This window comes from Vombatus ursinus, unplaced genomic scaffold (genome assembly GCF_900497805.2).
Source record: "Vombatus ursinus unplaced genomic scaffold, bare-nosed wombat genome assembly UNPS02014832.1, whole genome shotgun sequence".
In the NCBI taxonomy this organism is placed as follows: domain Eukaryota; kingdom Metazoa; phylum Chordata; class Mammalia; order Diprotodontia; family Vombatidae; genus Vombatus; species Vombatus ursinus.
In genome coordinates, this window is record NW_020954610.1 from 12,724,519 (window position 1) to 12,749,786 (window position 25,268).

General features: G+C 37.5%; 2 protein-coding genes across 3 annotated transcripts in view; one reads left to right on the forward strand and one right to left on the reverse strand.

Moving 5' to 3' along the window:
• Window positions 1-3,043, reverse strand: part of LOC114025755 (endoplasmic reticulum resident protein 44) — a 119,039-nt gene extending 115,996 nt beyond the window's left edge. The window contains exon 1 of the mRNA XM_027839246.1: window positions 2,899-3,043. Coding sequence (XP_027695047.1) covers window positions 2,899-2,955 — 57 coding nt within the window. The 5' untranslated portion in view covers window positions 2,956-3,043. The remainder of the gene's footprint in view (window positions 1-2,898) is intronic.
• A 161-nt stretch (window positions 3,044-3,204) lies between these two features.
• LOC114025752 (inversin-like) overlaps window positions 3,205-25,268 on the forward strand; it is a 223,771-nt gene continuing 201,707 nt past the window's right edge. Inside the window, exons 1-2 of one of the 2 annotated variants that reach the window (XM_027839242.1) lie at window positions 3,205-3,572; window positions 13,288-13,414. In XM_027839242.1, the coding sequence (XP_027695043.1) occupies window positions 13,309-13,414 (106 nt within the window). In that variant the 5' untranslated portion in view covers window positions 3,205-3,572; window positions 13,288-13,308. The remainder of the gene's footprint in view (window positions 3,573-13,287; window positions 13,415-25,268) is intronic. The other variant, XM_027839243.1, reaches the window with a different exon arrangement.

A 25,268-nucleotide genomic window follows, 5' to 3' on the forward strand; every position in this document is an offset into this window, starting at 1 on the left:
TGTACTTTGACATAATTGGCATCCTTTGTAATCCTGAATATTTTATTTTATTCATTTAAAAATATTGTTCTGAGAAGGGGCGGGTCAATGGACTTCACTAAACTGTCAACAGCGACCAAGACACAAAAAAAGATTAAGAACCTATGTCCTAAACCCTTTGTTGATGTACCCAATTATTAATGATCTCTCCCTTCTGCAATTCTCTTGTATTTGCTTATCGGTGTATATGTTGTATTCCTGCCTCCAAGGGCATTTTTGTCCTTGTGTCCCTAGCATGAAGCCCAGTAACCTGCACAAAACAGAAATCCAAGAAATGTTTGTTGAACTGAATTGAACAATGTTCAGAAAAATGCAGGTAACAGTCCCAGGTTCTCTACTCTGGTCAGACCACAATGGAAGAAAGTACTAAGCTCAGTTCTTAGGAATACATTTTAAGAAGAATCTTGACGAGGTAGAACATATTCAGAAAAGAATGAACAGGACAGTAAAAAGACCTGAAACCATATCAAATGAACTGAAGATATTTTTCCTGGATGAGAAAAATACTTGGAAGATGAGAAGAGGGGAAAAGAAAGGGACATACTATAGTTTTTAATTAAGTACTTAAAGGGCTGAGAAGGCATTAGATTCTTTTACTTGGTCTAAGACCCCAGAAACAGAAGCAATGTACAGTTGCAAAGAAACAAATTTCCATTTGCCTTCAACTTCCCAAAACTTAACAAATAAAGGGAAAACTGCATAATAAGTAGAGTTCTCAAAAGTGAAAAGTGATCTAGGAAACAGTGAATTCTCCTTTTCAGAGGTCCTCCAGCAGAGGCTGCATAAAGCATTTTTAAGGAATGTTGTTTCAGAGGGCATTTCTGCTCATTTATGATTTGAAGTAGGGTATCCAAGGTTCGTTTTCTGAAATTGTGTGACTTATTAATCTTTTCTCAATCTTCTTCAAGAAGTCTGTCAAGTTGCCATGATCTGAACCAGACAAAACCTTCTAAGAAACTCTTATCTGTTGTACAGTAGTTTTCCTGTTCAGTATTTTTCATATTTTCTAATTTTTTTTATGTTTTCTCCTTCATACTTTTTATATACAAAGCCACAAACAGATGAGTTGTGATCTGTGCCAGTGGAAAGAATACTTGTAAAGACAGGACCACAGGTCCTGTAAAAGGACACAGAAGTATCTTTTTTACATAAAAGGGGTTGTTGTCACATCACCTCTAGACCAGAATACCTTGGAAAGAAGCAGCCTCTCAACCACAGCCTTTGTAAAGTTAAAGAACATATCTTCTACTTGTCACGTATCACATCTCATTATGGATCTATTGTGGCTTCTCAAAAATAAATTTAGAATAAACAGTGGCTAAAATTAGCATGTCACCAAGTAATAATATCAATTTAGAATGAGAGTCTATCTATGCAAACTACATTTCAGTTTATATCAAGTAGCCTGATACAGTGAAAAAAAGCACTGGTTTTGGAGTCAGGAGACCTGGGTTCAAATTCTGCCTCAGACCTTTAATATCTGTGACCTTGAGCAAGTAACTCAACCTCCTGAGGCATCTGTTTCCTAATCTGTAAAATGAGGGGACTGGCCTCTCATGTCTCAGATAGGAAACTTGTAATTTCACTGTTGTTGGGAACTCCAGATAGGGAAACTTTCTCTTCCAAAATTATCACTGAAATGGTATTCTAGTCTTAGCAGTGACACTCACTGTAAGCCTGGGTAAATTCTTTAACCGCAGCCTCATTTGCTCATCTGCAAAAATGAGAAAGATGGGCAAATGTTCTCTAGGGTCCCTTCCAGCTCTAACATTCTACAATTCCACTGAGGTTGGAATACTTTCTAACCCAGTATTCTGGTAAATATTCAAAGTGTACCTGTCCAGTGTCACAAAAGGCCAAGCAAGCCTTGGTGCTTTTCCAAAGTTTAACCTGTCTAGGAGGGGGTCATCTAGGGTGTCACTATACTCAAGGTGTGTTTGGAGGACATGGATTAATGGGGGAAGGTCCTCAATACAATGAGATGAGAAAAGTTAAAAACTCTGGGTGTCCCAGCAGATCTAAAGGCAGTGTGGGTGGGTACATGAAGAAGACCTGGTACATTCTCCCGACCCCGAACAGTGCACAGCGAAGAAAGAAAAGGTTCAGGTGGGTTTGGAGGTTCAAGCTGTCTAGGAATAGCACCGCCACCGCGTCCCCCCACCCCCTGGGCAGAGTGTCAGCCAGACAAGTTCCGTGTTTCCAACCAATCACATGTAGCCACAACAGAGGGATCCACCAAAGGGGCATGGTTTCAGGGGTAGAGAGGGAGAGGAACCAGCCGCCGCACCTGTCAGCTTCACCCCCGACCACGGCCTTTCCGGACAGACCTTCCCCAAGCACCCCCACCCCCACCCCGCAGGGAGCAAGGCCACGCCCCCGAGCCCGGCTCCCCCGCCTCCACGGCCGCGCCGAGGGGGCCTCCGTCTCTGCCCACCCCACCCCCCGGTGCTGATGAGGGGAAGGGGCGGCTTGCAGCGTTTCACTCAAGCTCTAGACCCTCAGCCTTCCCTTCTCCGCAAATGTCTCAAGCCCACCGCCCTGAGCCACCGGCGCCGGGGCCGCCTGGGGATTTCCTCCCATCCCAGGGTCCAGTGGTCAGGCCTCCCCCCACCACCACGCCACAGAGGGCTCAGCCCCTGCCCCCCCGCCGGCCCCCGGCCCCGGCCCACCCCACCCTTCCCGGCCCGGCCGGCGGGAGCAGGCCGCGGGGGGGAGCGAGACCCTGGCCGGGGGGGGGGGCGGCGCGGAGCGCCGGCGGGGGTGGGTCCAGGCCAGCTCCTCTCTGGAGGCTCGGGCAGCTGCGCCTCCGGCGGAGTCGCGGCTCCTCGCAGCCGGAGGAGTGAGGTGTCAGCCACTCACCAAAAGCAGCAGAGAGCATCGGAGGTCGGGGGAGGGCAAGAAGATGGCAGCTTTCATTGTAGCGAAGGGGTCTCGGGCAGGGAGAGGCGGAGGCGGCGGCCAAGCTCCGGGGGGAGGAAGAGGAGAAGGAGGAGGTGGCGGGGCGGCGGCGGCTGCTCCTCAGGCGACTGCAGCGCCTCGTCCTCTCGACCCGGGGCTCCAGCAACTAACACCCGGGACAACTTCCAAAGAGGGCCCGCACGCCCTCACTTCCAGGTCCTGACCACGCCGGAGCACGCCGGGAACTGTAGTCCCGAAGCCCTTACGGGTCGGTAAGGAAGCCGAGAACTCGCTTTCCCGATAGGCACCGCGGCACTTGAAGGCGCCAGCCTAATTTCACTCCCTGCGGGCCCTCCCCCGTCCCTACTCCCTACCTCCACTTTCCGGCGTAGCAGTTTGGAATAGGAAAGGAGACCCTTATAAGAGAGCGCCTGTCCGCCTGAGCCACAACTACAGTTCCCAGAATGCACCGGAAAAGCACTTGGGTGTCCCGTTAACGCCCCTCTTTCCCAAACTCGGCGGAGACCGGCAGCGGCTTCGAGGCGGAAGTATTCCTCGGGGGCCTGGAGGGTTGGGGGACTTTTACCTACTTCGGTGGAACTGCCTGTGGGATGTCGGTGCTGGAGGAGGTGAGGGTGAGTCGGGGGTCGCGGGAGACGGGGAATCACCTTGAGGGGGACTTGGGGCTATCCCTTTATCACCGACTGTCGAGGGAACCCCATTCCTTAGGGGTCTCACGGTGACAAATTAAGAAAAACACTCCCCTCCCCAACAAGGGGCTGTCAGCACAGATCCATTCCTCTCTTGCCTGGAGAGGTGGGGAAGGTGCCTAGACTTCCATATTCCTGTAGGAATTGCAAGCTCCTTGAGGGCAGGAACTGTCTTTTGCCTCTTTTTGTATCCCTAGCACTTAGCCCGGTATCTAGTAGGTGCCTCATAAATATTGATTGTTTGGAGGGCACATCCGTCAGTATGGTTAAACCTGGATGTAGAAAGCAGGAGGGAGGAACTGGAAGAAAACATTGTGACATCTTGCGGTAGTCTACTTGTTAGTGTTTTATTTACAATGTTTCCAATAATATTCATTAGGGAAATTGATCTATAATTTTTTTTCTCTGTGTTTGCTTTCGCTGGTTAAAGTCTCAAAACTATATTTGTGTTATAAAAGGACTTTGGTAGGACTCCATCCATCTGCTCGTTGGGAACAGTACCCAGACATGGTCAAACCTGTATGTGGGAAGGAGAAGGGAAGAACTGGAAACTAACATCAATCCCAGCTAGCCCAGGCAGGGAATCTGAATCTGGCTCCCCCGAACCCCCTCCCCCCACCAAAAAAGTAGCACTACCCTAGCCTAAGGTAGCTAGGTCATTCTTACTAGCACATAAGAACACGTGCTTTTTAGTATCTGACTCGCGTTTATCTCAGTAGTCATCTTTAGTGACACAGGTCTTTCCAGTATGGGTACAACTGATGTGCTTGAAGCCTAAAGAAAGTTTTCAGGTTCTGTAAAAATGCTTTCAGAAACATAACCCTCCGGGATCTTTCCTGCCAGAATGTCAGCCCTAGCTTTCAGGGTCAATACAATGTGAGCGTGAATGCCTTTACCATCATTAGGAAGCTATCCTCTAGAGACTGATCCAGTAATCCTTGTCATTGACAAGGAGTAACATGATCTAGGTTGAAGAGATTTGTCTTGCAACTCTGCCAGATCTTGAGAGTCTCTGAGGTTGTATTGGCATGCTTTCAGTGGAAACTGCAGTTTTTGACTTTTGGTGCTGGACACTTATTTGGAACCAGTCAATCTGACCTAAGTCAGGCTAATAAATTTTTTTTGTATCTGAAGAATAATATCTTTCCAAACAGTAGCCCAAGGGTATTAGCTACTCCTTGAAAATTGGTCCACCAGTTTGGATTTTCTAGCTCCAAATACTGATGTTATAGCAACAGAAAGAAAATTCAGTTCCCAACAAAGCTATGACTAGTACCTACTATGTGCAAAGCACCTTGCTTAGTGCTAGGAATACAAAGACAGATATGACATGTACTTTGTTCTTAAGGAGTTTACAATCAAATGGGAGTGAGGATTTGGGAAACAGAACACAAATAACTGCTAAAAGAGATTGTGATAAGGGCAAAAGGGCCTATCCAAGCAAAGTATGATAAGAAAACACTTTATGTTGAGAGATATCAGGTAAGATTTTGTGAAGAAAGCAGTACCTTAATTCGGCCTTAAAGAAAAGTACTTCAGCAGAAATTGGCTAGCCTGGGAGAGTAGTAGAAGGAAATCCATTCTAGGCATACAGATAGGAGAAGAATGGACAGTAGTCTAGTAAGGCTAGAATATAGAGAATTAAAAGGGGAGTATTTGAAGTAAGACATAATTGGATCCAGATTGTGAAGGACCTTGAATGTCAGGAACAGAAATTTATGCTGTAATTCGTCGGCCAAGGATAGATTGGACACTAAATTGGAATTCTCTGATTTGCCCTCTCTCTGGAGGCTTTTACTGTAAGCCAGTTGAGAAACATTTAAGTGTTAAGTGGTGGGGATGCAAAGACAGAAGTGAAAGTCTCTTAGGAACCTTACAGTTTAGCCTAGGGAGCCCAATTGTATCCAAAGCCTTTCAACTATTTGAATAGCTGAATATGAATAACATTGCATTGTGTTTAACTACTTGCATTCACTAAATTAGCAACTACTGATGCTTCCAACTCTCCTCCCGTGTTTCAAATATGAAGGATTCTTTCCAAGTATACCTAGTCTGTCTGGGCTGGCCATATGAAAGCATAGGACAGGGATTTAATTTCCAGTTATTTTGTCCAGGGCTTAATCCTAATTTATTTCAGATAGAAATGCATTTGGGACAAAGCACACTCATCAGATTAAGTCTAAGATTTCATTTCAGAGAAAATCCACTTGTGAATTTACATAGGCAGTCATAAAATTGGTCATAGGATAATAAAAGGGTTGGAGCTGAAGGGATCTTAGAGATTATCTACTCTGTCCTCTAATTTACAGATGTGGAAACTGAGACCCAAAGGGATTGAAAATTGGGAAAGAGGGGCATTAATGGGACACCCCAAGTGCTTTTCTGGTACATTCTGGGAATTGTATAAAGTCACATAACTGTTTAGGGGTCATATTTTTTCTATCCTCTTACTTCCATGGTGTACCTCTACAATATCCCTATTAGGAGACCAACCAGTCCCAGGCCAGTGATTTTTCCTACACCATGCTGTTTTTAACCTTTCCGGAAAGATTTGGGGATGGGCAGGGAAGGTGAGCAACAACTTTGCCTTGGGCCCTCTGTTGGCAGCATTGTACTAGGCTATGTGAAACATGGAACATGCTGAATGTATCAGTCTGCATTTTCCTATGTAGTGTCAGGAGATGAGAGGAAAAAAAGTTTTACTAAATGAATCTGTGATTTCATTGATAGGAGCATTCTGTGCAGTGGAGCAGTTTGCAAACCATTCATGCTTTTTAAACCTGTAAAAGTCTAGTCTGTTTTCTTCCATGGGCTCTCCAAAGACTGTTTCTAACACATTAGAAATATGTTGGGAATCTTATATTTCATGGGTACCAGTGGAGTACTTGAGCTGTTACACTAAGTGACCAGTCTCATAATAACAAACAATTAAACAGTGCTCTAAGATTTGCAAAATACTGTACATTTGTTATCTCATTTGTTTTTTTTCCACAATAACTCTGGGAGGTAGGTGCTATTTTTAACAGGCTAAGAGAGGTTTAGTGACTTGCCTGGGTTCACAGAGTGACTGAATGTCAGAGACTAGATTTAAACTCAGATATTCCTGACTCTCAAGTCCAACACTCTATCCAGTGTGCCACCTAGACACCTAAAGCAGTCTACCTTTTCTTCTAATCATGCTAATCAGCTTTACTGCATCTTGCCTATAAGTCTTCCTTGGAAATATGCTGCAGCCTCCTTGGGTTACTGTGTCTCTCCATTGTCTTTTGAGTCACCTGCAGTTTAAATTCTTTATAGAATCTAACATTTGCAACAATATAGTATTGTTGGGGAAACATTTGTGTTAAAAAAAAGATGGCCCTTGTAATATGGAAATATGTTTTACTTCGTGTCACATGTATAATCAAAATCAAATTCCTTGCCTTTTCAAGGAGAAGGGAAGAGCAGAAGGAAGGGAAAGAATTTGGAACACAAAATTTTAAAAAATAATTGTTAAAAAAATTTTACAGGTAATTGGAAAATAGCTAATGGAATAAAAATAGTTGTTTCTTTTTTTTTTAAAGGTAGATCTTGGTGCTGAAGATCAACTTGGGATAATTAAAAATCGCTGCTTAATTTCTCAATTTCAATCTACCTCTCTCTTCTCCTTTCAATTCTGGGCCTTATTCATTGTCCATCTACAGTGCCTTACCCAAAATTCATGTACCTAGGTAACATTCAGCTGCCTGTTGTTTTCTGAATATTAAATAATTTTCATCCTGTTCATTAAGTAATTTTCATCATATTTATTCCTGTATAAGTTGTTATGCCAATTTCTTTTGAATATTTTTAGGATTTAGAGCTGGAAGGGATCCAATCCAGTCCTATTATTTTTACCAATGAGAGAACTGAGGTCTGAGAAGTCACTTACCCAAAGTTACACAGGGAGTAAATACCAGAAGAAGGATTCAAATGTAGGTCCCCTTTCTCCAAATCCATAGCTTTGTACTTTACAGCAGCTGCTACTGCTTCATAGATTTCATTGAGGAGCCCTGATAATGTTCTGGGGTTTGAAATCAGGACAATGTTCCCAAAGGGGGACATCTTGAGGGTCTAACTATAGGAGATTCCTCTTCCAGCTGGACCACCATGACACCTTTGAAATTGATAATCAGAGGATCCTGGAGTAAGATTATATACGTGATTGCATTTATGAAGGAATCCTGTATGATCTTAAGGCATAGATGAAAAACTCTTTATTGTAAGAGCCATTAAGGTTGTGTTTTGCTCTATTGAGTCAAATACTTTTTTTTCTAATCAGCAAACAATTATAAGGAGATCTTGCATTCTTTGTGCCTTTCAGTTAATTATGACTATAAAACTGTAGTCTGCTATAGAGAATCATTTGTGAAAGCCTGTTTATTCTCTTATTATTTTCAAAAAACTTGCTCCATATATGGGTATTGATCATTCTCACAAAGATTTGTAAAGGTGATATAAGTCAGTAATTATTGATGATCTCTCAATCACCTTTTTTAAGTTAATAGTATTATTTGTGATTTTCCTTTCCTTCCCAGGGGAGGAACAGTATTTACTTCCAGAGATATTTTGTAAAAATAAATATATAATCTATATTATATATCATAATATATAAATATGCATAATAATAGTAACACAAGGCTTTCAAAACAGTGTTACCTCCAGCAGGAATTTTTTTGGTGCAAACCTTCTCTGGTCAAGCGTGCTTTTCCTAAATTCATCTACTTAAGATTAACAGAAGAGGAAGTAAAATACTTAAATAACCCCATTTTAGACAAAGAAATTGAACAAGCCATTGATGAACTCCCTAGGAAAAAATCTTCAGGGCCAGATAGATTTACATGTGAATTCTATCAAACATTTAAAGAACAATTAATTCCAATACTATATAGACTATTTGGGAAAATAGGTGAAGAGACTTACCAACTTCTTTTTATGATACAAATATGCTGCTGATACCTAAACCAGGAAGAGTCAAAACAGAGAAAGAAAATTATAGACCAATTTCCCTAATGAATATAGATGCAAAAATTTTTAACAAAATATTAGCAAATAGATTACAGCAACTTATCACAAGAATAATACACTATGACCAGGTAGGATTTATCCCAGGAATGCAGGGCTGATTCAACATTAGGAAAACTATCAGCATAATTGAGCATATCAACACCAAAACTAACAGAAACCACATGATCATCTCAATAGATGCAGAAAAAGCTTTTGACAAAATACAACACACATTCCTATTAAAAACACTAGAAAGCATAACTATAAATGGAGTCTTCCTTAAAATAATAAATAGCATCTATCTAAAACCTTCGGCAAGCATAATATGTAATGGGGACAAGCTAGAAGCATTTCCAGTAAGATCGGGGGTGAAACAAGGATGTCCGTTATCACCACTGTTATTCAATATTGTACTGGAAACGTTAGCTTTAGCAATAAGAGAAGAAAAAAAAATTGAAGGTCTTTGAATAGTCAAAGAATAAACAAAGCTATCACTCTTTGCAGATGACATGATGATGTATTTAGAGAATCCTAGAGAATCAAGTTAAAAACTACTTGAAATAATAAACAACTTTAGCAAAGTTGCAGGCTATAAAATAAAGCCACGTAAATCATCAGCATTTCTATATATTACCAACAAAGCCCAACAGCAAGAGATAGAAAGAGAAATTCCATTTAAACTTACTGTAGACATTATAAAATATTTAGGAGTCTACCTCCCAAAACAAACCCGGGAACTTTATGAACACAATTACAAAACACTTTTTACACAAATAAAGTCAGATCTAAATAATTGGAAAAACATCAGTTGCTCATGGGTAGGCCAAGCTAATATAATAAAAATGACAATTCTACCTAAGCTAATTTACTTATTCAGTGCCATACCAATCAAACTACTCAAAAATTATTTTATAAAGTTAGAAAAAATAATAACAAGATTCATTTGGAAGAACAAAAGGTCCAGAATGTCAAGGGAACTAATGAAAAGAAATGTAGGGGAAGGTGGCCTAGCAATTCCAGATCTTAAATTGTATTATAAAGCAGCAATCATCAAAACTGCTTGGTACTGGCTGAGGAATAGAGTGGTGGATCAGTGGAATAGGTTAAATATCCACGACACAGTAGTCAATGACTATAGTAATCTATTATTTGATAAACCCAAAGACCCCAGCTTCTGGGATAAGAACCCACTCTTTGAAAAAAACTGCTGAAAAAACTGGAAAAGAGTATGGCAGAAACTACGCATAGACCAAAATCTCACACCATATACCAAAATAAAGTCAAAATGGATTCATGATTTAGATATAAAGGCTGATACTATAAGCAAACTGGGAGAGCAAGGAATAGTTTACCTATCAGATCTATGGAGAACAGAAGAATTCATGACCAAACAGGAGATAGAGAACATTACGAAAAGCAAAATGGATAATTTTGATTACATTAAATTGAAAAGGTTTTGCACAAACAAAGCCAGTGCAACTAAGATTAGAAGGAAGGTAGAAAATTGGGAAAGAATTTTTACAACCAGTGTCTCTGATAAGGTTCTCATTTCTAAAATATATAGAGAATTAAGTCAAATTTATAAGAATATAAGCCATTCCCCAATTGATAAATGGTCAAAGGATATGAACAGACAGTTCTCAGATGAAGAAATTAAAGCCATCTATAGTCATATGAAAAAATGCTCTAAATCACTATTGATTAGAGAAATGCAAATCAAAACAACTCTGAGGTGCCACAACATACCTATCAGATTGGCCAACATGACAAAACAGGAAAATGATAGATGTTGGAGAAGATGCGAGAAAATTGGAACACTAATGCATTGTTGGTGGAGTTGTGAAATGATCCAACCATTTTGGAGAGCAATTTGGAGCTATGCCCAAAGAGCTATAAAAATGTGCATACCCTTTGACCCAGCAATAGCACTTCTAGGGCTGTATCCCAAAGAGATCATACAAATGGGGAAAGGACTCACATGTACAAAATTATTCATAGCCACTCTTTTTGTGGTGGCAGAGAATTGGAAATTGAGAGGATGCTCATCAACTGGGGAATGGTTGAGCAAGTTGTGGTTTATAAATGTAATGGATACTATTGTGCTATAAGAAATAATGAACAGGCTGACTTCAAAAAACCCAGAAAGACTTGTATGGTCTGGTGCTGAGTGAAGTGAGCAGAGCCAAGAGAATGTTGTACACGATAATAGCCATTTTGTGTGATGACTAATATTGATAAACTTAACCTTTCCCAGCAATACAGGGATCTAAGGCATCTACAGAGGCCTCATGATGGAAAATGCTATCCGCATCCAAAGAAAGAACTAGGGAAGTTGAATTGCTATATTTTTTCTCTTCTGTTGAGTTTTGTTTCCTCTTTCTGATGGTTCCTCCTATTGGTTTTAATTTTTACTTACAATATCACTAATATGAAAATATGTTTAATAGGAATGTAAATGTATAGCCTATATCAGATTGTGCGCCATCTTGGGGAGGGTGGTAGGGAGGAAGGGGGAGAAAAATTTTAAACTCAAAAGCATTTGGAAGTGATTATTGATACATCAAAATAAATTAATAAAAAATTTTAAAATAAATAAATAAATCCATCAACATAAGTGCCTTATTAACTTCTTTGTATAACACATTGGAAATTGAAATGTTAAAATTTGGTAGTTTTTCTGTTACTAATATGAAAATAGATTGTTGTAAAAATACTGATAAATTTATTCCATTTTCTCCTATTTGTTGTTTTCTTGCCATTTTCACCAGTGAATTCCCTTGGTGTGATTTGGCTCTATTTGGAGGCACCTCAAGCTTTCTACAGACTTGATGTCATTTCTACTGCTTTTCATGATTTTATAAAGTGATACTGGTAATCTTCTGCTGTTCTCCTCTGTAGGTTTTATAAATGAGTTTATATTTCAAACTGATGTTACCCTTCCTTGGCTATCATGTCTCCCCATTTGGCCAGGAGATAAAGTATTTACTGATTAAGGCAGTTTCTGAACTCTTTTGATCTTATTATGGTGATTTCATTATATCAATTAAACTTGGGTGGTGATAAGACCAATATCTTTGCCTTTTTTCACTTCCCATTTTACAGCTTCTCTGAATAACCAGGTTGAATTTATTGAAATTGTTGGCAGTATCTTCCTTCTTTCCTTACCTTTGTCATTTTTTTTTGTAATTTAATTGTGATTTTTTTTTACCTTTGATCAAACTAACTAGCAGTTCAATTGTATTTAAGTCCAGTCCAACTGATTCTAGTATAACTCCCAGAGTAGAAACCAGATGTTTCCTATCTGTTAAGATTTAATTTCATTTTGTGTGTAATTATTTTTCCCAGTGTTCATCATATTTAATGCCTTTGATTTCTCCTGGAATAAAGTGCAGTCATAGTCTTCTGGGTATTCTACAGGTCTTTGGCCTCTGCTTTTTCTGAAAACTGAGCTATATTTGCTAACATACCTTTTCCATGCCCACCCTCCCATTGATATACTCCCATTGAGTATAAAAAGGTATATGGTGACTTTGTTGGAAGATCTTGTCAGGTTCTTAATAGAATTTTTCTGCTTATCTACTAATAAAGGAGTTCTTAACCTGAGGTCCATGAACTTGTTTGGTTTTTGTTAATATTTTGACAACTATGTTTTAATGTAATATTTCCTTTGTGATCATATAGATGTGATTTATTATATATATTTACTAACAGTATTCTGAGAAGGGGTCCAGAGGCTTGACCAGACTCTCCAAAGTGGTCCATAACAAGAAAAGGTTTAGAACACCGGCTCTAACAGATGTTGGTGCATTAGCTACAGTTATCCTCATAGGTCATCTTTTTGTTTATGCTTATTAAGAGCACTGCAAGATAAGAATACCAAGTAGCCCATGAAACTATGTTTCTTAATGCCTTTAGGCATATAATTAAACCAACTCTTCCAATTCCTTTGTTTGCCTTGCCTATGAAAACCAGTAAGCTCTACTTTAACTACAGCTTCCTTTTGTCTTCTGGTCTTGTTTGTTGCAATTCAGTTCTTAAGATAAAGCTCTAACTACAGTTTCTTTTTGTGTAGTCCAATATTTCTAGGGGTCTAAAATCTGATTCCTAGTCTGGCCTACCCCCTTTTCCATTACTCCAGTAGGACCTTCTCCCACTGCCTCTGCCCAACCACCACTCTCCCCCCACAAGATTCAAGACCCTTTTTATTTATATTTTCTTTGTTATGATCATGGGTTGCCATAGTCAAAGAATTCATTATTTAACAACTAACTTATTGGTAAAGAATGTCTGCATACTTAGCTAAATTGGTTATGGGACATCAGACTCGATCTTTCACTGAAACTGTGTTTGAAACCTTATGCCTGAGCTTATGGTGCACTTGAGAGTTCAATGTAATCTCCATACCAACAGGGTAGTATTTCATAACTAGGGAAAAATTTTTTTAGTGTGAGCATTTTTATAAATGGAAAGGATAAATTTTTTGAATAAAGCTAAAAGAATGACTTATGATGACATATGTTATCTATCTATTTCATAGAGATGATAAGAATGAAAGAGGAAGTGGTGTGAGAAACTCTTTTGTATTACATTAATTACATTTTCTCAATTGATTCAGGTTGCATAGGCTCAGAAAACTATGAACACTTCAGAGAGCTGGGTCCTAAGTGGTTCCTCATTAGCATCCCAAGTTCATGCTGCTGCTGTTAATGGAGATAAGGGTGCTCTCCAAAAGCTGATGGCAGGTAAGCATGCTTTTTGAAGTCAGAAAACTTAAAATATAGTTTGGGGAAACTTTTACTTCCTTGTTTTAGAATGTGGGGTTTTTTTATCTCAATTTGAATTTGCAAAGAGTTACTCATTTTAGTAGGAATTGTCCTTTTAGCAAATTATATTTTGTTCAAAGTCTAAAACTTTTCAAAATGAAAAAGTAGGAAGGTTACCTAAAATGGGTTATTTTAAAATAATCATTTGTGTAAGATTGCCGTTAAAAATTAGAGCTACATGAAAATAGAATGAATCAATGCCCACCCAGGAGTTGAAATAAACAGGAAGGGCTTTTAAAAATAGAGTATTTATGAAGCAAGAGAAATGTTAGTAAAATCATGGTGGATGAGAGTTATGGGTTCAGTTCCAGCCTCAGACACTTACTAGCTGTGTGACCCTGGCTAACTCATTTAAGCTCTGTCTCAGTTTTCTCATCTTTAAAATAGGGATAATTATAGCTCCTATCTCCTAGGAGCTACCTGTGAGGGTAAAATGAGATAACATTTATAAAGAACTTTACATATCTTACAGAGCTATGTAAATGCTTGCCATTATGAACCACTTTCCAAAGTCTAATTTAATAAGAAAACTAGAGGTGACATAGAAAATAAAGGATTAAGGCCGAATAATCGAAATTATAGATTAGATGAAATGTGGCTAAAAATTCAATATTCAATAAATATTAGTCACCTACTGTGTCTAAGTCACTATGTTAGTCACTAGGGATACAGAGACACACAAAACAGGCCCTATTCTCCAGGAATTTACATTCTATTGGGCAGTGTGGGGAGGTGGACAGAGTGCTGAACTTAACCTGAGTTTTAACTCTGACCTTTCCACCTGATACTTTGGGACCGTGGACAATCTCCTAGCCTTCCCGGGCCTGTTTTCTCAGGTATCAGTGCGGGTGGGAGCAGAGAGGAAGTGCTAACCCAGCTGACCCCAATTCTGGAGCTGTGATTTAGGATCCTGTGTTGGTGTTAGCCACACCAAACACATAGGTTAGTAAAAATGCAAAGTAATTTGTGGAGGAAGTACGGCTGGCAGTACCAGCTGAGCAGAATAGAAAGGTCTTTTTTTGTAGCAGGTACTACATGAAAATGAGTCAGTCACAGGGGAACATACATGCCTGACTGAACTTGGTCACACACCTTAAGTTTTAAAGTATCTCATCTTTGAAAATAAGAGAGCACTCAAAGTAAATGAAAATAAAGAAGAAAAAATAAAAAGTATAATTACTGCTTTCACAAGGTCATTGTAGTGATCCTGATAATTATCCCCTGGTTACTTTTAACTTTAATCCCTGGTAATAGAAAGCAAGATTGTAGTAGAAAGAGAGTTGGACCTGGGGTTGAATTATGAACGTCACACTTTTTAGCTCCACTGTGACTTTGTGCATGCTCTCTTTGAGAATCCATTTCCTCATCCTTAAAATAGAGGTAATATTTGCAACCTCAAAAGGTTATTGTGAGGAAAGTATTTGGTAAATCTGAAAGAGCTACATAAATATACCACCATAATAAAGGTTAAACATCCAAATGTTATAATGATCAGTTAGCCTTCAACAGTATCTTCAAGGGACCCAGACTGTTTATTTTCATAATGTTTTCATGAGATAAGTAGTGAATGTGATTTTTAAAACATATACCTGTTCATAATTCTTAATCCCTTTTGTTGCCTAGTAATTATTGTTGTACTATGCAGTAATCCAAAATAAAAAGAAATTCAGAACTCTAAGAGTCAAAGAAGAAAGGTGGCAAAAGTTAGGTTATATTGTTTGTTATTAGCATAATTAGTATATGTTTAAGTGAGACCTAAAATTAATGACCACATAAAATGATTACCGTACCCAATTATAAAATACTTTTTACCAACAAGTCTATCTGTTGAACCTTGATTTGTTACCTTAAACATCAGTGGAAAATTGTCCTAAACCTAGAAACCTTAAAGAAAATAAATATGTAACATACTGTGCTGATTTGTGTACTTTAAAGAGCACATATGTGATATATTAATTTTTTAAATGATGATGGTATAAACTAAAATAATTATAAATCATTGGTGTCATGTAATTTTATAGTTTATGTTCCTAATATTGTTAATAAACTGTATAAGTATAGAAAATCAAGTTAACATTAATACTTCTGAAAATGGAAGAAAAACCATGTCAAATTCTTACTTTTTTCTGTAATTTTCATTATGACCCTCTTTGGGAATTTTGAGGAAATAGAAATAGTTCAAGCAACATCATTAATCATCCTCAATTACTTATGTTTTTTCACATTAACATCAGTTGTGTTTTTTAAAAGGAATGCTTTTCTTTTTTATTAAATTAATTTATTTTGATTTATCAACAATCACTTCCATAAGCTTTTGAGTTTTAAATTTTTCTCCCCTTCTCTCCCCAAGACGGCACACAATCTGATGTAGCTATACATATACAAGAATACTTTTCTTTAAGAAAAAGATTTAAACAAATGAAAATTGTTTCATAAGGTATTAGCAAGTACAACACCTCTAGTTTCTGAGGTATAAATGTGAAAACTGAAATAACTAAATTAAAATCTAATGATTTGATAAATAATTAGGTACCTACTCTATATAAGGAATTGTTCCAAGCCAATAGAGATCACAGATTTAGATTGCGAGCTAGAAGAGATCCTTAGATAAGCCCAGATTCCTTATCATAAAGGTGAAAGACATTATTCCTTCTGACTGGAGAGATTATAGAAGATTTCACGGATGAGGCGATAGCTGAACTCAGCCTTGGAGGAGGAGGATTTCTGTAGATATAGAGTCTGTTCCAGGAATAAGAAATTTCATATGTAAAAGTTAAGAAGATTTACATGTAATTGGGGAAAAATAAAATACTAAATTAAAAAAAAAAGCTAAGAAGGTGAAGACAAGTCAAGAGTAGGGAACAAAACAAAAAAAACAAAAAAACTCTGGGACAGAGAATAGAGAATGGGAGGACATGTGTGAAATAAAGCTGAAAAGATAGGTAGGAGTCTTAAATGCCAGGCTGCTTGTGAAGAATTCACAAATCTAAAAAGCATTCATCTGCTAAACTTTTTGAGCTTTACTTATATTAATATGATTATCTTTCTGCAACCCTTATTTTATGAATTACACATTTTCTAACATAATTTTTGTGAATAGATCTTTGCACTAGACCTCCACTTTAATACTAACCAGAGTTGATTTTTATTCCTACACTATAGCATCTATTCAGAGATGACATACTGATGATAACCCTTTTTATAGCAATATCAATAGAGACTGTAAAGTCAATATCACCTTTCACAAAATCGTGTGGAGGCATATGAAAGTAAACATTACAACAGTCCTGGCTATTGAATGGGCAGTATTAAAAATGCTTTCACGTTTAGTTTCATTAATGAAAGAAGGAACGCAATTTTTTTTTAATTTATGTCCTTGATTTGAAGGAATTGGATTTAGTCAAGGGAGAAAAGTTCTCTCTAACACTTACATTGATACAGTGGATCTATGATCTCATCAGTGTGGGATTTAACCCATATGTTATCAAATCAAATCCGATTTATACCCTGTCATGCACAACCCTTGTCCATATCCTCCCTTAAATCTTCCACAGGGCTTCCTTCTAGATCTAGAGGGCCTTCATCTAGATAACTCGACATTGCATAAAAACTAAGAAATCATGATACAGGGAGAATACATCTGTCCAATGATAATACCTTAAGATGCTTCTTTTGAACAATTATTGGTTGGTTCTCTGTTAAACCCTTATCAAGTCAACAGTACTCTACTTTATTGCCCTTTAGAGTGACCTGAAACTTTAATTCTTTGTAAATTGTAATGTGCTGTGACTTGAAATTATACAGGAAGAATAATCACCAGAAGAAATATTGATATTAAGAAGATAGATTTCAGAGAGAAGGTTGGGGTCAATAAAAATACTACTCAGTTTCTCAAAGATAGTCTAGCTCACCGTCTTCTTCGGTCCTTGTCCCAATTTATTGTCTATTCATGGTGTCCATCCACGCTATATGTACTTATGCTCCAGTCCATACAACTATATGTCATAGCTTGGACAGTAGGCATTCTTTATCCACTTGGTTTTTCATGTATTGGATAACTAAGCCAAATCGTTGAGTGATTTATAGATCTTATTTAGGAGATTCTGAATTATTCTGGGGTTTGATGGAGTCAGCAGTGTCATCTACAAATAGGAGCATCTAGAAGATTCATCCACAGGGAATCCTCTTTCATTTGCACTCTGTGTTAGGCATCCCCTATGATAGTGGCATGGTAGTGATTCTTTCCATGTTTTTTTTCTTCCTTTGACATTAATAGTCATAGGTCACAAAACAAATTTATCTTTATTATTACATCTTTCAAAGAATTTTGTAAAAATTTGACATATTCACAGAATACCACCTTGTTAGGTGAGAGCCTGTAAAGTGGTATTTTGCTTTGCCAAATCAAAGGTCTTTTTTTATAGTCAACAATAAGCACAGTGAGATCTCATGTTCTTTGAATCTGTCTTTCAATTCTGACATAAAGATATAGTATGCTATAGAATATCATTTAAAATTCCTGCTATTCCCTTCTCATACCTTCATCAAGGATGCCTTAAAACATGTGTAGATTATTGTAATGAAGATTTTTAGAAATGATAGTCATATAGATCAGTAATTGTTGCTATTTTCTCAGTTGCGTGGGGTAATAGTAAGATCTATGGTTTTTTTCCAAGCCTTTGATTACCCATCTCTCTTTCAGATCTCTTGAAACTTGATCCCTCAACTCACTTAAAAATTTTGTTTCCAGCAGGGACCTCCTCTCTGTATATTTGATCTAGTCCAGGGGTCAGCAAACTATGGTTCACTTCCCTATCTGACCTACTACCTGTTTTTGTATGGCATATGAGCTAAGAATATCTTTTACATTCTTTTGTTCTGTTTTGTTTTGGTGAGACAGTTGGGGTTAAGTGACTTGTGCAGAGTCACATAGCTTACAACGATTACGTGTCTGAGGCTGGATTTGAACTCAAGTCCCCCTGACTCCAAACTGTTCACTGTGCCAACTTGCTGCCCCATGGCTTTTACATTCTTAAGTACAATAAAACTTTATTTAAAAATGTAAAGGCCATTTTTGCCCTGCAGGCCTTACAAAAATAGGCAGTGTGTTAGGGTTTGCTGGCCTGACTTTACTGCTGGCTGATGCCTGGACTTTAGTTTTTCTGCTCTTCCCAACTCTGTTTTCTTTAGAATAGATTTTGACATTAAAATCCAGTTGTGGTGGAAGAAGAGTCTATTATAGAAATCTTGATAGACTTTATGATTTGTTGATTTTTCATTGTCCTTCCATTTACATCTTAAAATGCCTGGGATGCCCTGACTTAATTGGATCTCTTGCCACACTTTTTATAAACTTATTTTTTCCTCCATGCTTTCCACTGTTTCATGAAATAATACTGCTAATAATTATTTTCTGCCATCTCTTTCCATAAGATTTTGCAAATGCGTCTCTATTACAAATAGTGGTGCCCCTAGATTCCTATCTTTGCTTGGCATGGAGATCATTGATCTTTTCACGGAAGCAATTGGTTTACCTCTATTAGATTCCTTTAAAAATGTATATACCTGGGCAAATCACTTAACCTTTCAGCACCTCAGGCAACTCTCTAAGACTAAAATGCAGAAGAGTTGAGAATTTGTAAAGACTTTTGTCACCAGAAATTCCATACCTTGATGAAAATACGTGTCTGAAACAATAACAAAAAATGGTGACAGTCTATGTCAGTGTTTATTCTGTTATCCATTTCTCTCTTTTTTTATGTCAACAGCTTATCTAAATTCTTTGCATTCAAATTGTTAACCCTATTTTCTTCTCATTTTTGTTCTAGTTTTGTATTGATGTTGATGTTTATTTTAAACAAGTTGATTTTGTAAGATAGGTGATTTGGAATCAACACTCACATCAATAATCAGTCATTTCTTGTCTGTTAAAATATTATCAGTTTCATTTTCCTGTGATCTTATTTGGTGCTTGCCTTATCTCTCAACTCTCTTCTTAAAGACAAATATTTGTGATATATAAGTGCAAGACTTCTAATGAGCCTTTGACCTTTCTTGTTCCTCACTCTTGAACCTTGTTTTCCAACATATTTTTGATATCCTTTGCATTGAAGTTACCAAGTATTAATGGATATGTTGATTTCATTTGAAGTACCTTAACATTTTTATTTTCTCTCCTTCTTCACTAACAGTGGATGTTGGTATATAAGTTACAGTTTTCTTCATAGTGGTTTTTTTTTGCATATGCTTATGAGCATTGAGTATAAATTCTTCATGAAATGTTGTAATGATGTTTTTTGCTGCCATTAGATGTAAAATAAAATTAATTTCATTATCTCTTCTACTTGCCTTTCCAAGATGAACCCTATGATTCATCTCTCCATTTAACTGTAACTTCATCTGTTCTCTTCATTTCATTTATTGCAAGACTATCAAGAGTGATATAATTTTGTTCCTTCAGCAATATGTCAATTTGCTGGTCACTAGACAAGTCTCTCACATTTAGAGTACTAATAATTAATGTTTAAAGATGATCCTAAAAACGTGTGATTGTTAACTACACCTACCCTGTTTTTCATCATTCTGCCACTATCATTACAGAAATAAAAGAAGATTAAGATTGTTTCTTAGATTGCCATGGACAAAGAATCCATTGCCAAGTGACCATCCTATCCATGTAATGCCTCCGTACCTAATGTGGTCCTCAAAAAGCAGACAGTCTCTGGCTTAAACCTCTCTAAAAAGGCTCTTCAATAGCTTTCATTCTGCTGGCATAGCCTTTAAGAATTTTTAAGAACTCCATACCATAATGAGGCATCAGAGTAGCTCTTGGTGCCCTAACACTTAAAGATGTTGTTTTCCTGAAATTCTTTATTTATGTGTAAGGTAATAGGTGAAAAAACTTTTAATATTATAAGAAAAGGGTAATCCATAGATTAAGGAACTTATTATTTTAGAGATGAGTATATTCTTGGAATTGAATGTAGCAAGATTTGAATTTACAGCCAGTAATCCAGGCTCTTGCACTAACACCCTATTCCAGTGTTCCATTGTGGTTTAGAGGTAGGCCTGGATTCTCAAAGTCTGTATCACAGAAACACAAGCAGGCCTTTTTTAGCTATAAAACTTTCATGTATGTAGAGAAACTCATTTGTAGCCAAAGGAACAGCCTTGCTAAGTTTGGAAAGACTTATCATCATCAGGCTGGCCACCATGGGATGATTTCTGTCCCCCTCCCCCACCCCCAATTCAAGCAAAGAATGGGCTGTGGTCTGTTTTCTTCTCCACTGATGAAGTCAATTACAGTGCAGGTTCAGTCATTCATATAAGTAGTATATTTGATAATTAGCTTTTACATGGAACTTAAACTGCCTTATACTTGTAATTCTGCAAAGAAAAGTGTATATCCTGTTATTTGACCAATTATTTTTAAACAAGATCCTTAAAGATAGAAAACACAAACCAGTCAAGTCATGATATAAATTGGTGGATTTAATTTTAAACTGTTCTCCTTGGTTTCTTACCTTCTTACCTGATTCTTAACATATTTGTTCTGGTACCTTATTTTTAATAGGAATTTTTCTACTGGCTTTGGTTGTCAATGATACTTTTGCTGTCATAGTTCCCAAGTTTTGTATTCTTCTGCAATTAACTCCTATTTCTTCTTAAACTTGCATGTATTTTAAGTGTACTTTTATTTAACCTTTATGTTTTATCTCAAAATGTATGCTGTGTTTCACTTTTCTAGACTGTGGCATGTCACAACGGATGAAGCATTTTGTCTGGATTCAGCTTTGCTCACTAACCACTCAGTGAATTCATTCGTTTTAGTATCTTCTGACTCCCCTGCTCTGTCTCCATGGAGAAGTATGTCAATGATAGTGTGGTATGTGACTCCATGGAAACAGATGTGTCCATCTCTACAGACCTGACTGATTAAATCAAATACCTTCTGTGCTGCACATTGTCATGGAAGAGGATTGAAGAAGTATTCCCTGAAAAAGACATGTTTTAGTGGCAACTCTGAGTATTTAATATAATATGGTAGATTCCTTTTGTAACAGATTCAGATCTACTATATTCTAGATTATGTTCTCTAAAACTTCATCCAGTCAATCCTGACATAATATAGTGATTCAGTAAGTGAGATATTAGTTCTTTATCCCAACATCATCATTGTAAAGGTGCCCTACTTAATATTTTCAAGATGTTTTACAATCAAGTTATTAATCCTTCCATCCTCACTATGAAATCAATCAGTGTTTATTTTTGTACTTGGAAAATGATGACACTGAGATACAAAGTTTGAGTGAATGCCATAAACATAATTGGGAACACATTTTAGTTTAAATGATATAGTCTAATACTATCTATGTTACAGAACAGTCCTCTGGCAAGAAATATCTCAAGAGAAACAATGTGATTCTTTAGAAAATTCTTTTATGTTTCAATTTTATCATCAGTTGTATATATCATTAAGTAGTGCCAGTTTGTTAAATATTTTTATCTTGAAAAGAACTTGAGATTTCATTAGCTCTTTTTCAGAATTATATTTGCATGAAATCCTTTGCTCTGTTGAGTAAATCCTACCTACCTATGTTTTCTTGTCTATGCTGTTGCCCTTTCCTTCCAATTCTATTGACAGCTAGAGATGTTCTACAGGTAGCCCATTGTAGGAATTTTACTCCAGTGACTTGCTGGAGATTTATCACTTAGGTAGAATTTCAATTTATAGTCACATTTGCAATATAAAATACATTAAAAATTTCTATAGATCATTTTATAAAAATAATAAAAACAATAAATCCATTTGGTGTATACTCAGTCATACTATAATTATTACTGATATCTTTGGTGGTGGTTGTTTTTTGTGGAATGAGGACTAAAAATCGGTATCTTTTTCTTCTTTTGGGATGTTAGCTCCTAAAATTCCTTTTGTCAACATGCATAAAATGCTCTGTAGCATTTTAGCCCATCCCCTAAATTTGGTGACTAGGTAAGGGAGTGGGAGGAGTGGTCAGCAGAAGTGGGAAAATGGGAGACCCATTTCAGGTATTTTTCCTCATTATCCAAAAGCTTACTTGAAAAATACAAAGATTATCAAGTGCTTTGTAAATTCTGAGGCCCACAGTATATACACTGTAAAGGAGAGAAGAAACAGCATCTTACTTAGAAAAAGGTAATTCAGTCCAAACTCTTGGATGATAAGGTAAGTGGTTATCCAGGTGATCTCCATGAATATTCACAGGCTACAAAGATTACACTTACCTCGAAGCTGAGAAATCTACCAATCAGACCCAACTAGTAAGTAATACATTATGAATATATCAGGGTTGTAAACCTAGACATTGGAAGTTTCAAAAGCTCTCACCATTTTATGCCTGCTTCAGGACTGCCATATAAATCTGTAAGATGATAAAATGATGAATCTTCTTACTGGTGAGCATTTCAAGAGTAGTGCCTTTGTCTCATTGTTTCCTCACAGTACTTTAAGCGGGAACTTCATAAATGTCTGTTTTTTTAGATGTCAATGATTTGAGAACTAAATTTTTATCAGCCTGTTTTATGGGTTACTTTTACCAAATGCATTCATCTGCCAGGGGCCAGCCTTTTTGTGAGGAATTTCTCTAAGCTTTGCTAGGCGAATCCTCAGACAGTTGTCACAGAGCCTGTCACCCACTAACACTTGAACCCTTCCCAGCTTAGTAGAACCTGCCAGAGCTTGTGCCAACATAACTTTCAAAAACTCAAGGACATATATGTAATAAGACATTAAAACAAATGCAGGTGGTGCAGCTAGATAGAGTAGTGGATAGAGCACTGGCCTCGGACTCAGGAAGACCAAAGTTCAAATCCAGCCTCAGACACTTAATAGCTGTGTAACCCTAGGCAAGTCACTTAACCAAGATTGCCTCTTCTCCCCCCCCCAAAAAAAATGCAGTTGTAGTTTTCTTTTCCTCTTGTACCTGCTGTTCTCCCTGGCTCAAACACTCTGCTGCTACTTAAGCAATGCAAAGTTTTTTTTGTGATGATAGACTAATATGTTGTGTCTTGGTTTAAGTCTTCATTGGTACCAACTACAGTAGTTATAATAAAAATTAGCTTTCATCCTAGCCACAGGTAAGGAAGGGCTTATACAAATATTCAGGGGGGGGGCAGAGAGGAATAATTAATATGTGAAAGCTTATAAGCATTAGGACATATCTTTTATTACCAGAGAAAAGGAGTAGAGAGTGAGTAATGAGACTAAGACATTATGAAGGTAAAGGAAGAGAGCTGAGGAGCTCGTGTCATGTCTCAGTATTGTTAGTCATTTTGGAGGCTAGGTCATCTATTGCAAGTAGGGAGATGGGGCTATAAATTTGTAAAAGTCACCTTGGAGAATGAAATAAGAAATTGATACAGTCAGAGTAGAATTGTCAAGTAGCATCAGTGCCAAGCTTAAGGCAGATAATTATTAATTTATTACCAATTATTGTGAATTTGTAATGCATGAAATCAGGTCACTTTTTTGTGACTTTCTCTAATGGTGCCAGAAGCAAAGAAATCAAGTGGTGGGGATCTCCCAGGGATAAATATACATCAGGAGAACAAATGATTCTAAGATAGTAGCTATGAAAATTACAGCCTCAGACTATATGGTCAAGACTGGATACCAACACAAGTGAAGACAGAATGAAGGAAGTGGATTGAAGAATAGGAATGGGTCAAGGGACCTGAAATCATGATGAAAGCAAAATATATGACTAGTTATGAGAGAAAAGATTATGGCCCTCCCTAGATGTTGAAGGTGGTAGAATTCCTTGAAATAGTGAAGTCTAAGGTGTGTCCAAGTTGCATCTGGGGAGGATGAGAAAATGCAGAAGTGAACTTGGAAGGAAACTAGGGATCCCAAGAGAGAGGTGACAGGGAGTATATTCCAGGCATAAGGGACAACCTGTCTAATGGCATACAGAAAGATAAGAGCTCTGTGTGAATGACAGCAAGAATGTCAGCTTGTGGTGGAGTGTGTGAATTGGAATAATGAAAAATAAATCTGGAAAAGTATATGGGAGCTGAGTTTTGATGAACTTTAAATGCCCAACAATAGAGTTTGTATTTGATCCTAAACTATAGGCAAGAGGAAGCCAATGGAATTTTTTTGAGCCAGGTGAGTGACATAATCAGACCTATACTTAAAGAAAATCACTTGCAGCTGGGTAGAAGATGATTGGCAAGAAGAGATGAGTCAAGGAGACCAGTTGGTAAACTACTGCTGTAGTCAAGCTTAGAGGCAACTAACACCTGAACCAGGGTGGTGTCTTTGTAAGGAAAGGAGAGGGTGCAAGACATGCGGTAATAGTAGAACTGGTAAATAGGGCTTGGCAATTGATTGATTGTCTTTGTGGGGTGAAGGAGAGTAAAGAGTCAAGAGTGCTAACTCTACTTTTGAATCTGAGTAACTAGAAGGCCTTGATAAATACAGGGAAGTTCAGGAGAGAGGAGGGTTTGCGGAGTGGTGAATTTGAAATGTTTTTAGGCTGTCCAATTTCAAATGTGCATTAGATAGTTAAGGAGAAAGACTAAGACTAGCTATATCTGTGTAGAGATTTTCAAGTTCTCTGCACAGAGATGATTGAACCCATGAGGTTGCCAAGAGAGAAAGTATAGAACAGTGGTTTCATACTCAAATAGAAACAAATCTCTTATGGTGGCATATTGACTTAGAAAAGCACAAATGAACATTATGTTGTATTGAATTTTTACTTATTTTGTTAAACATTTCCCAATTACA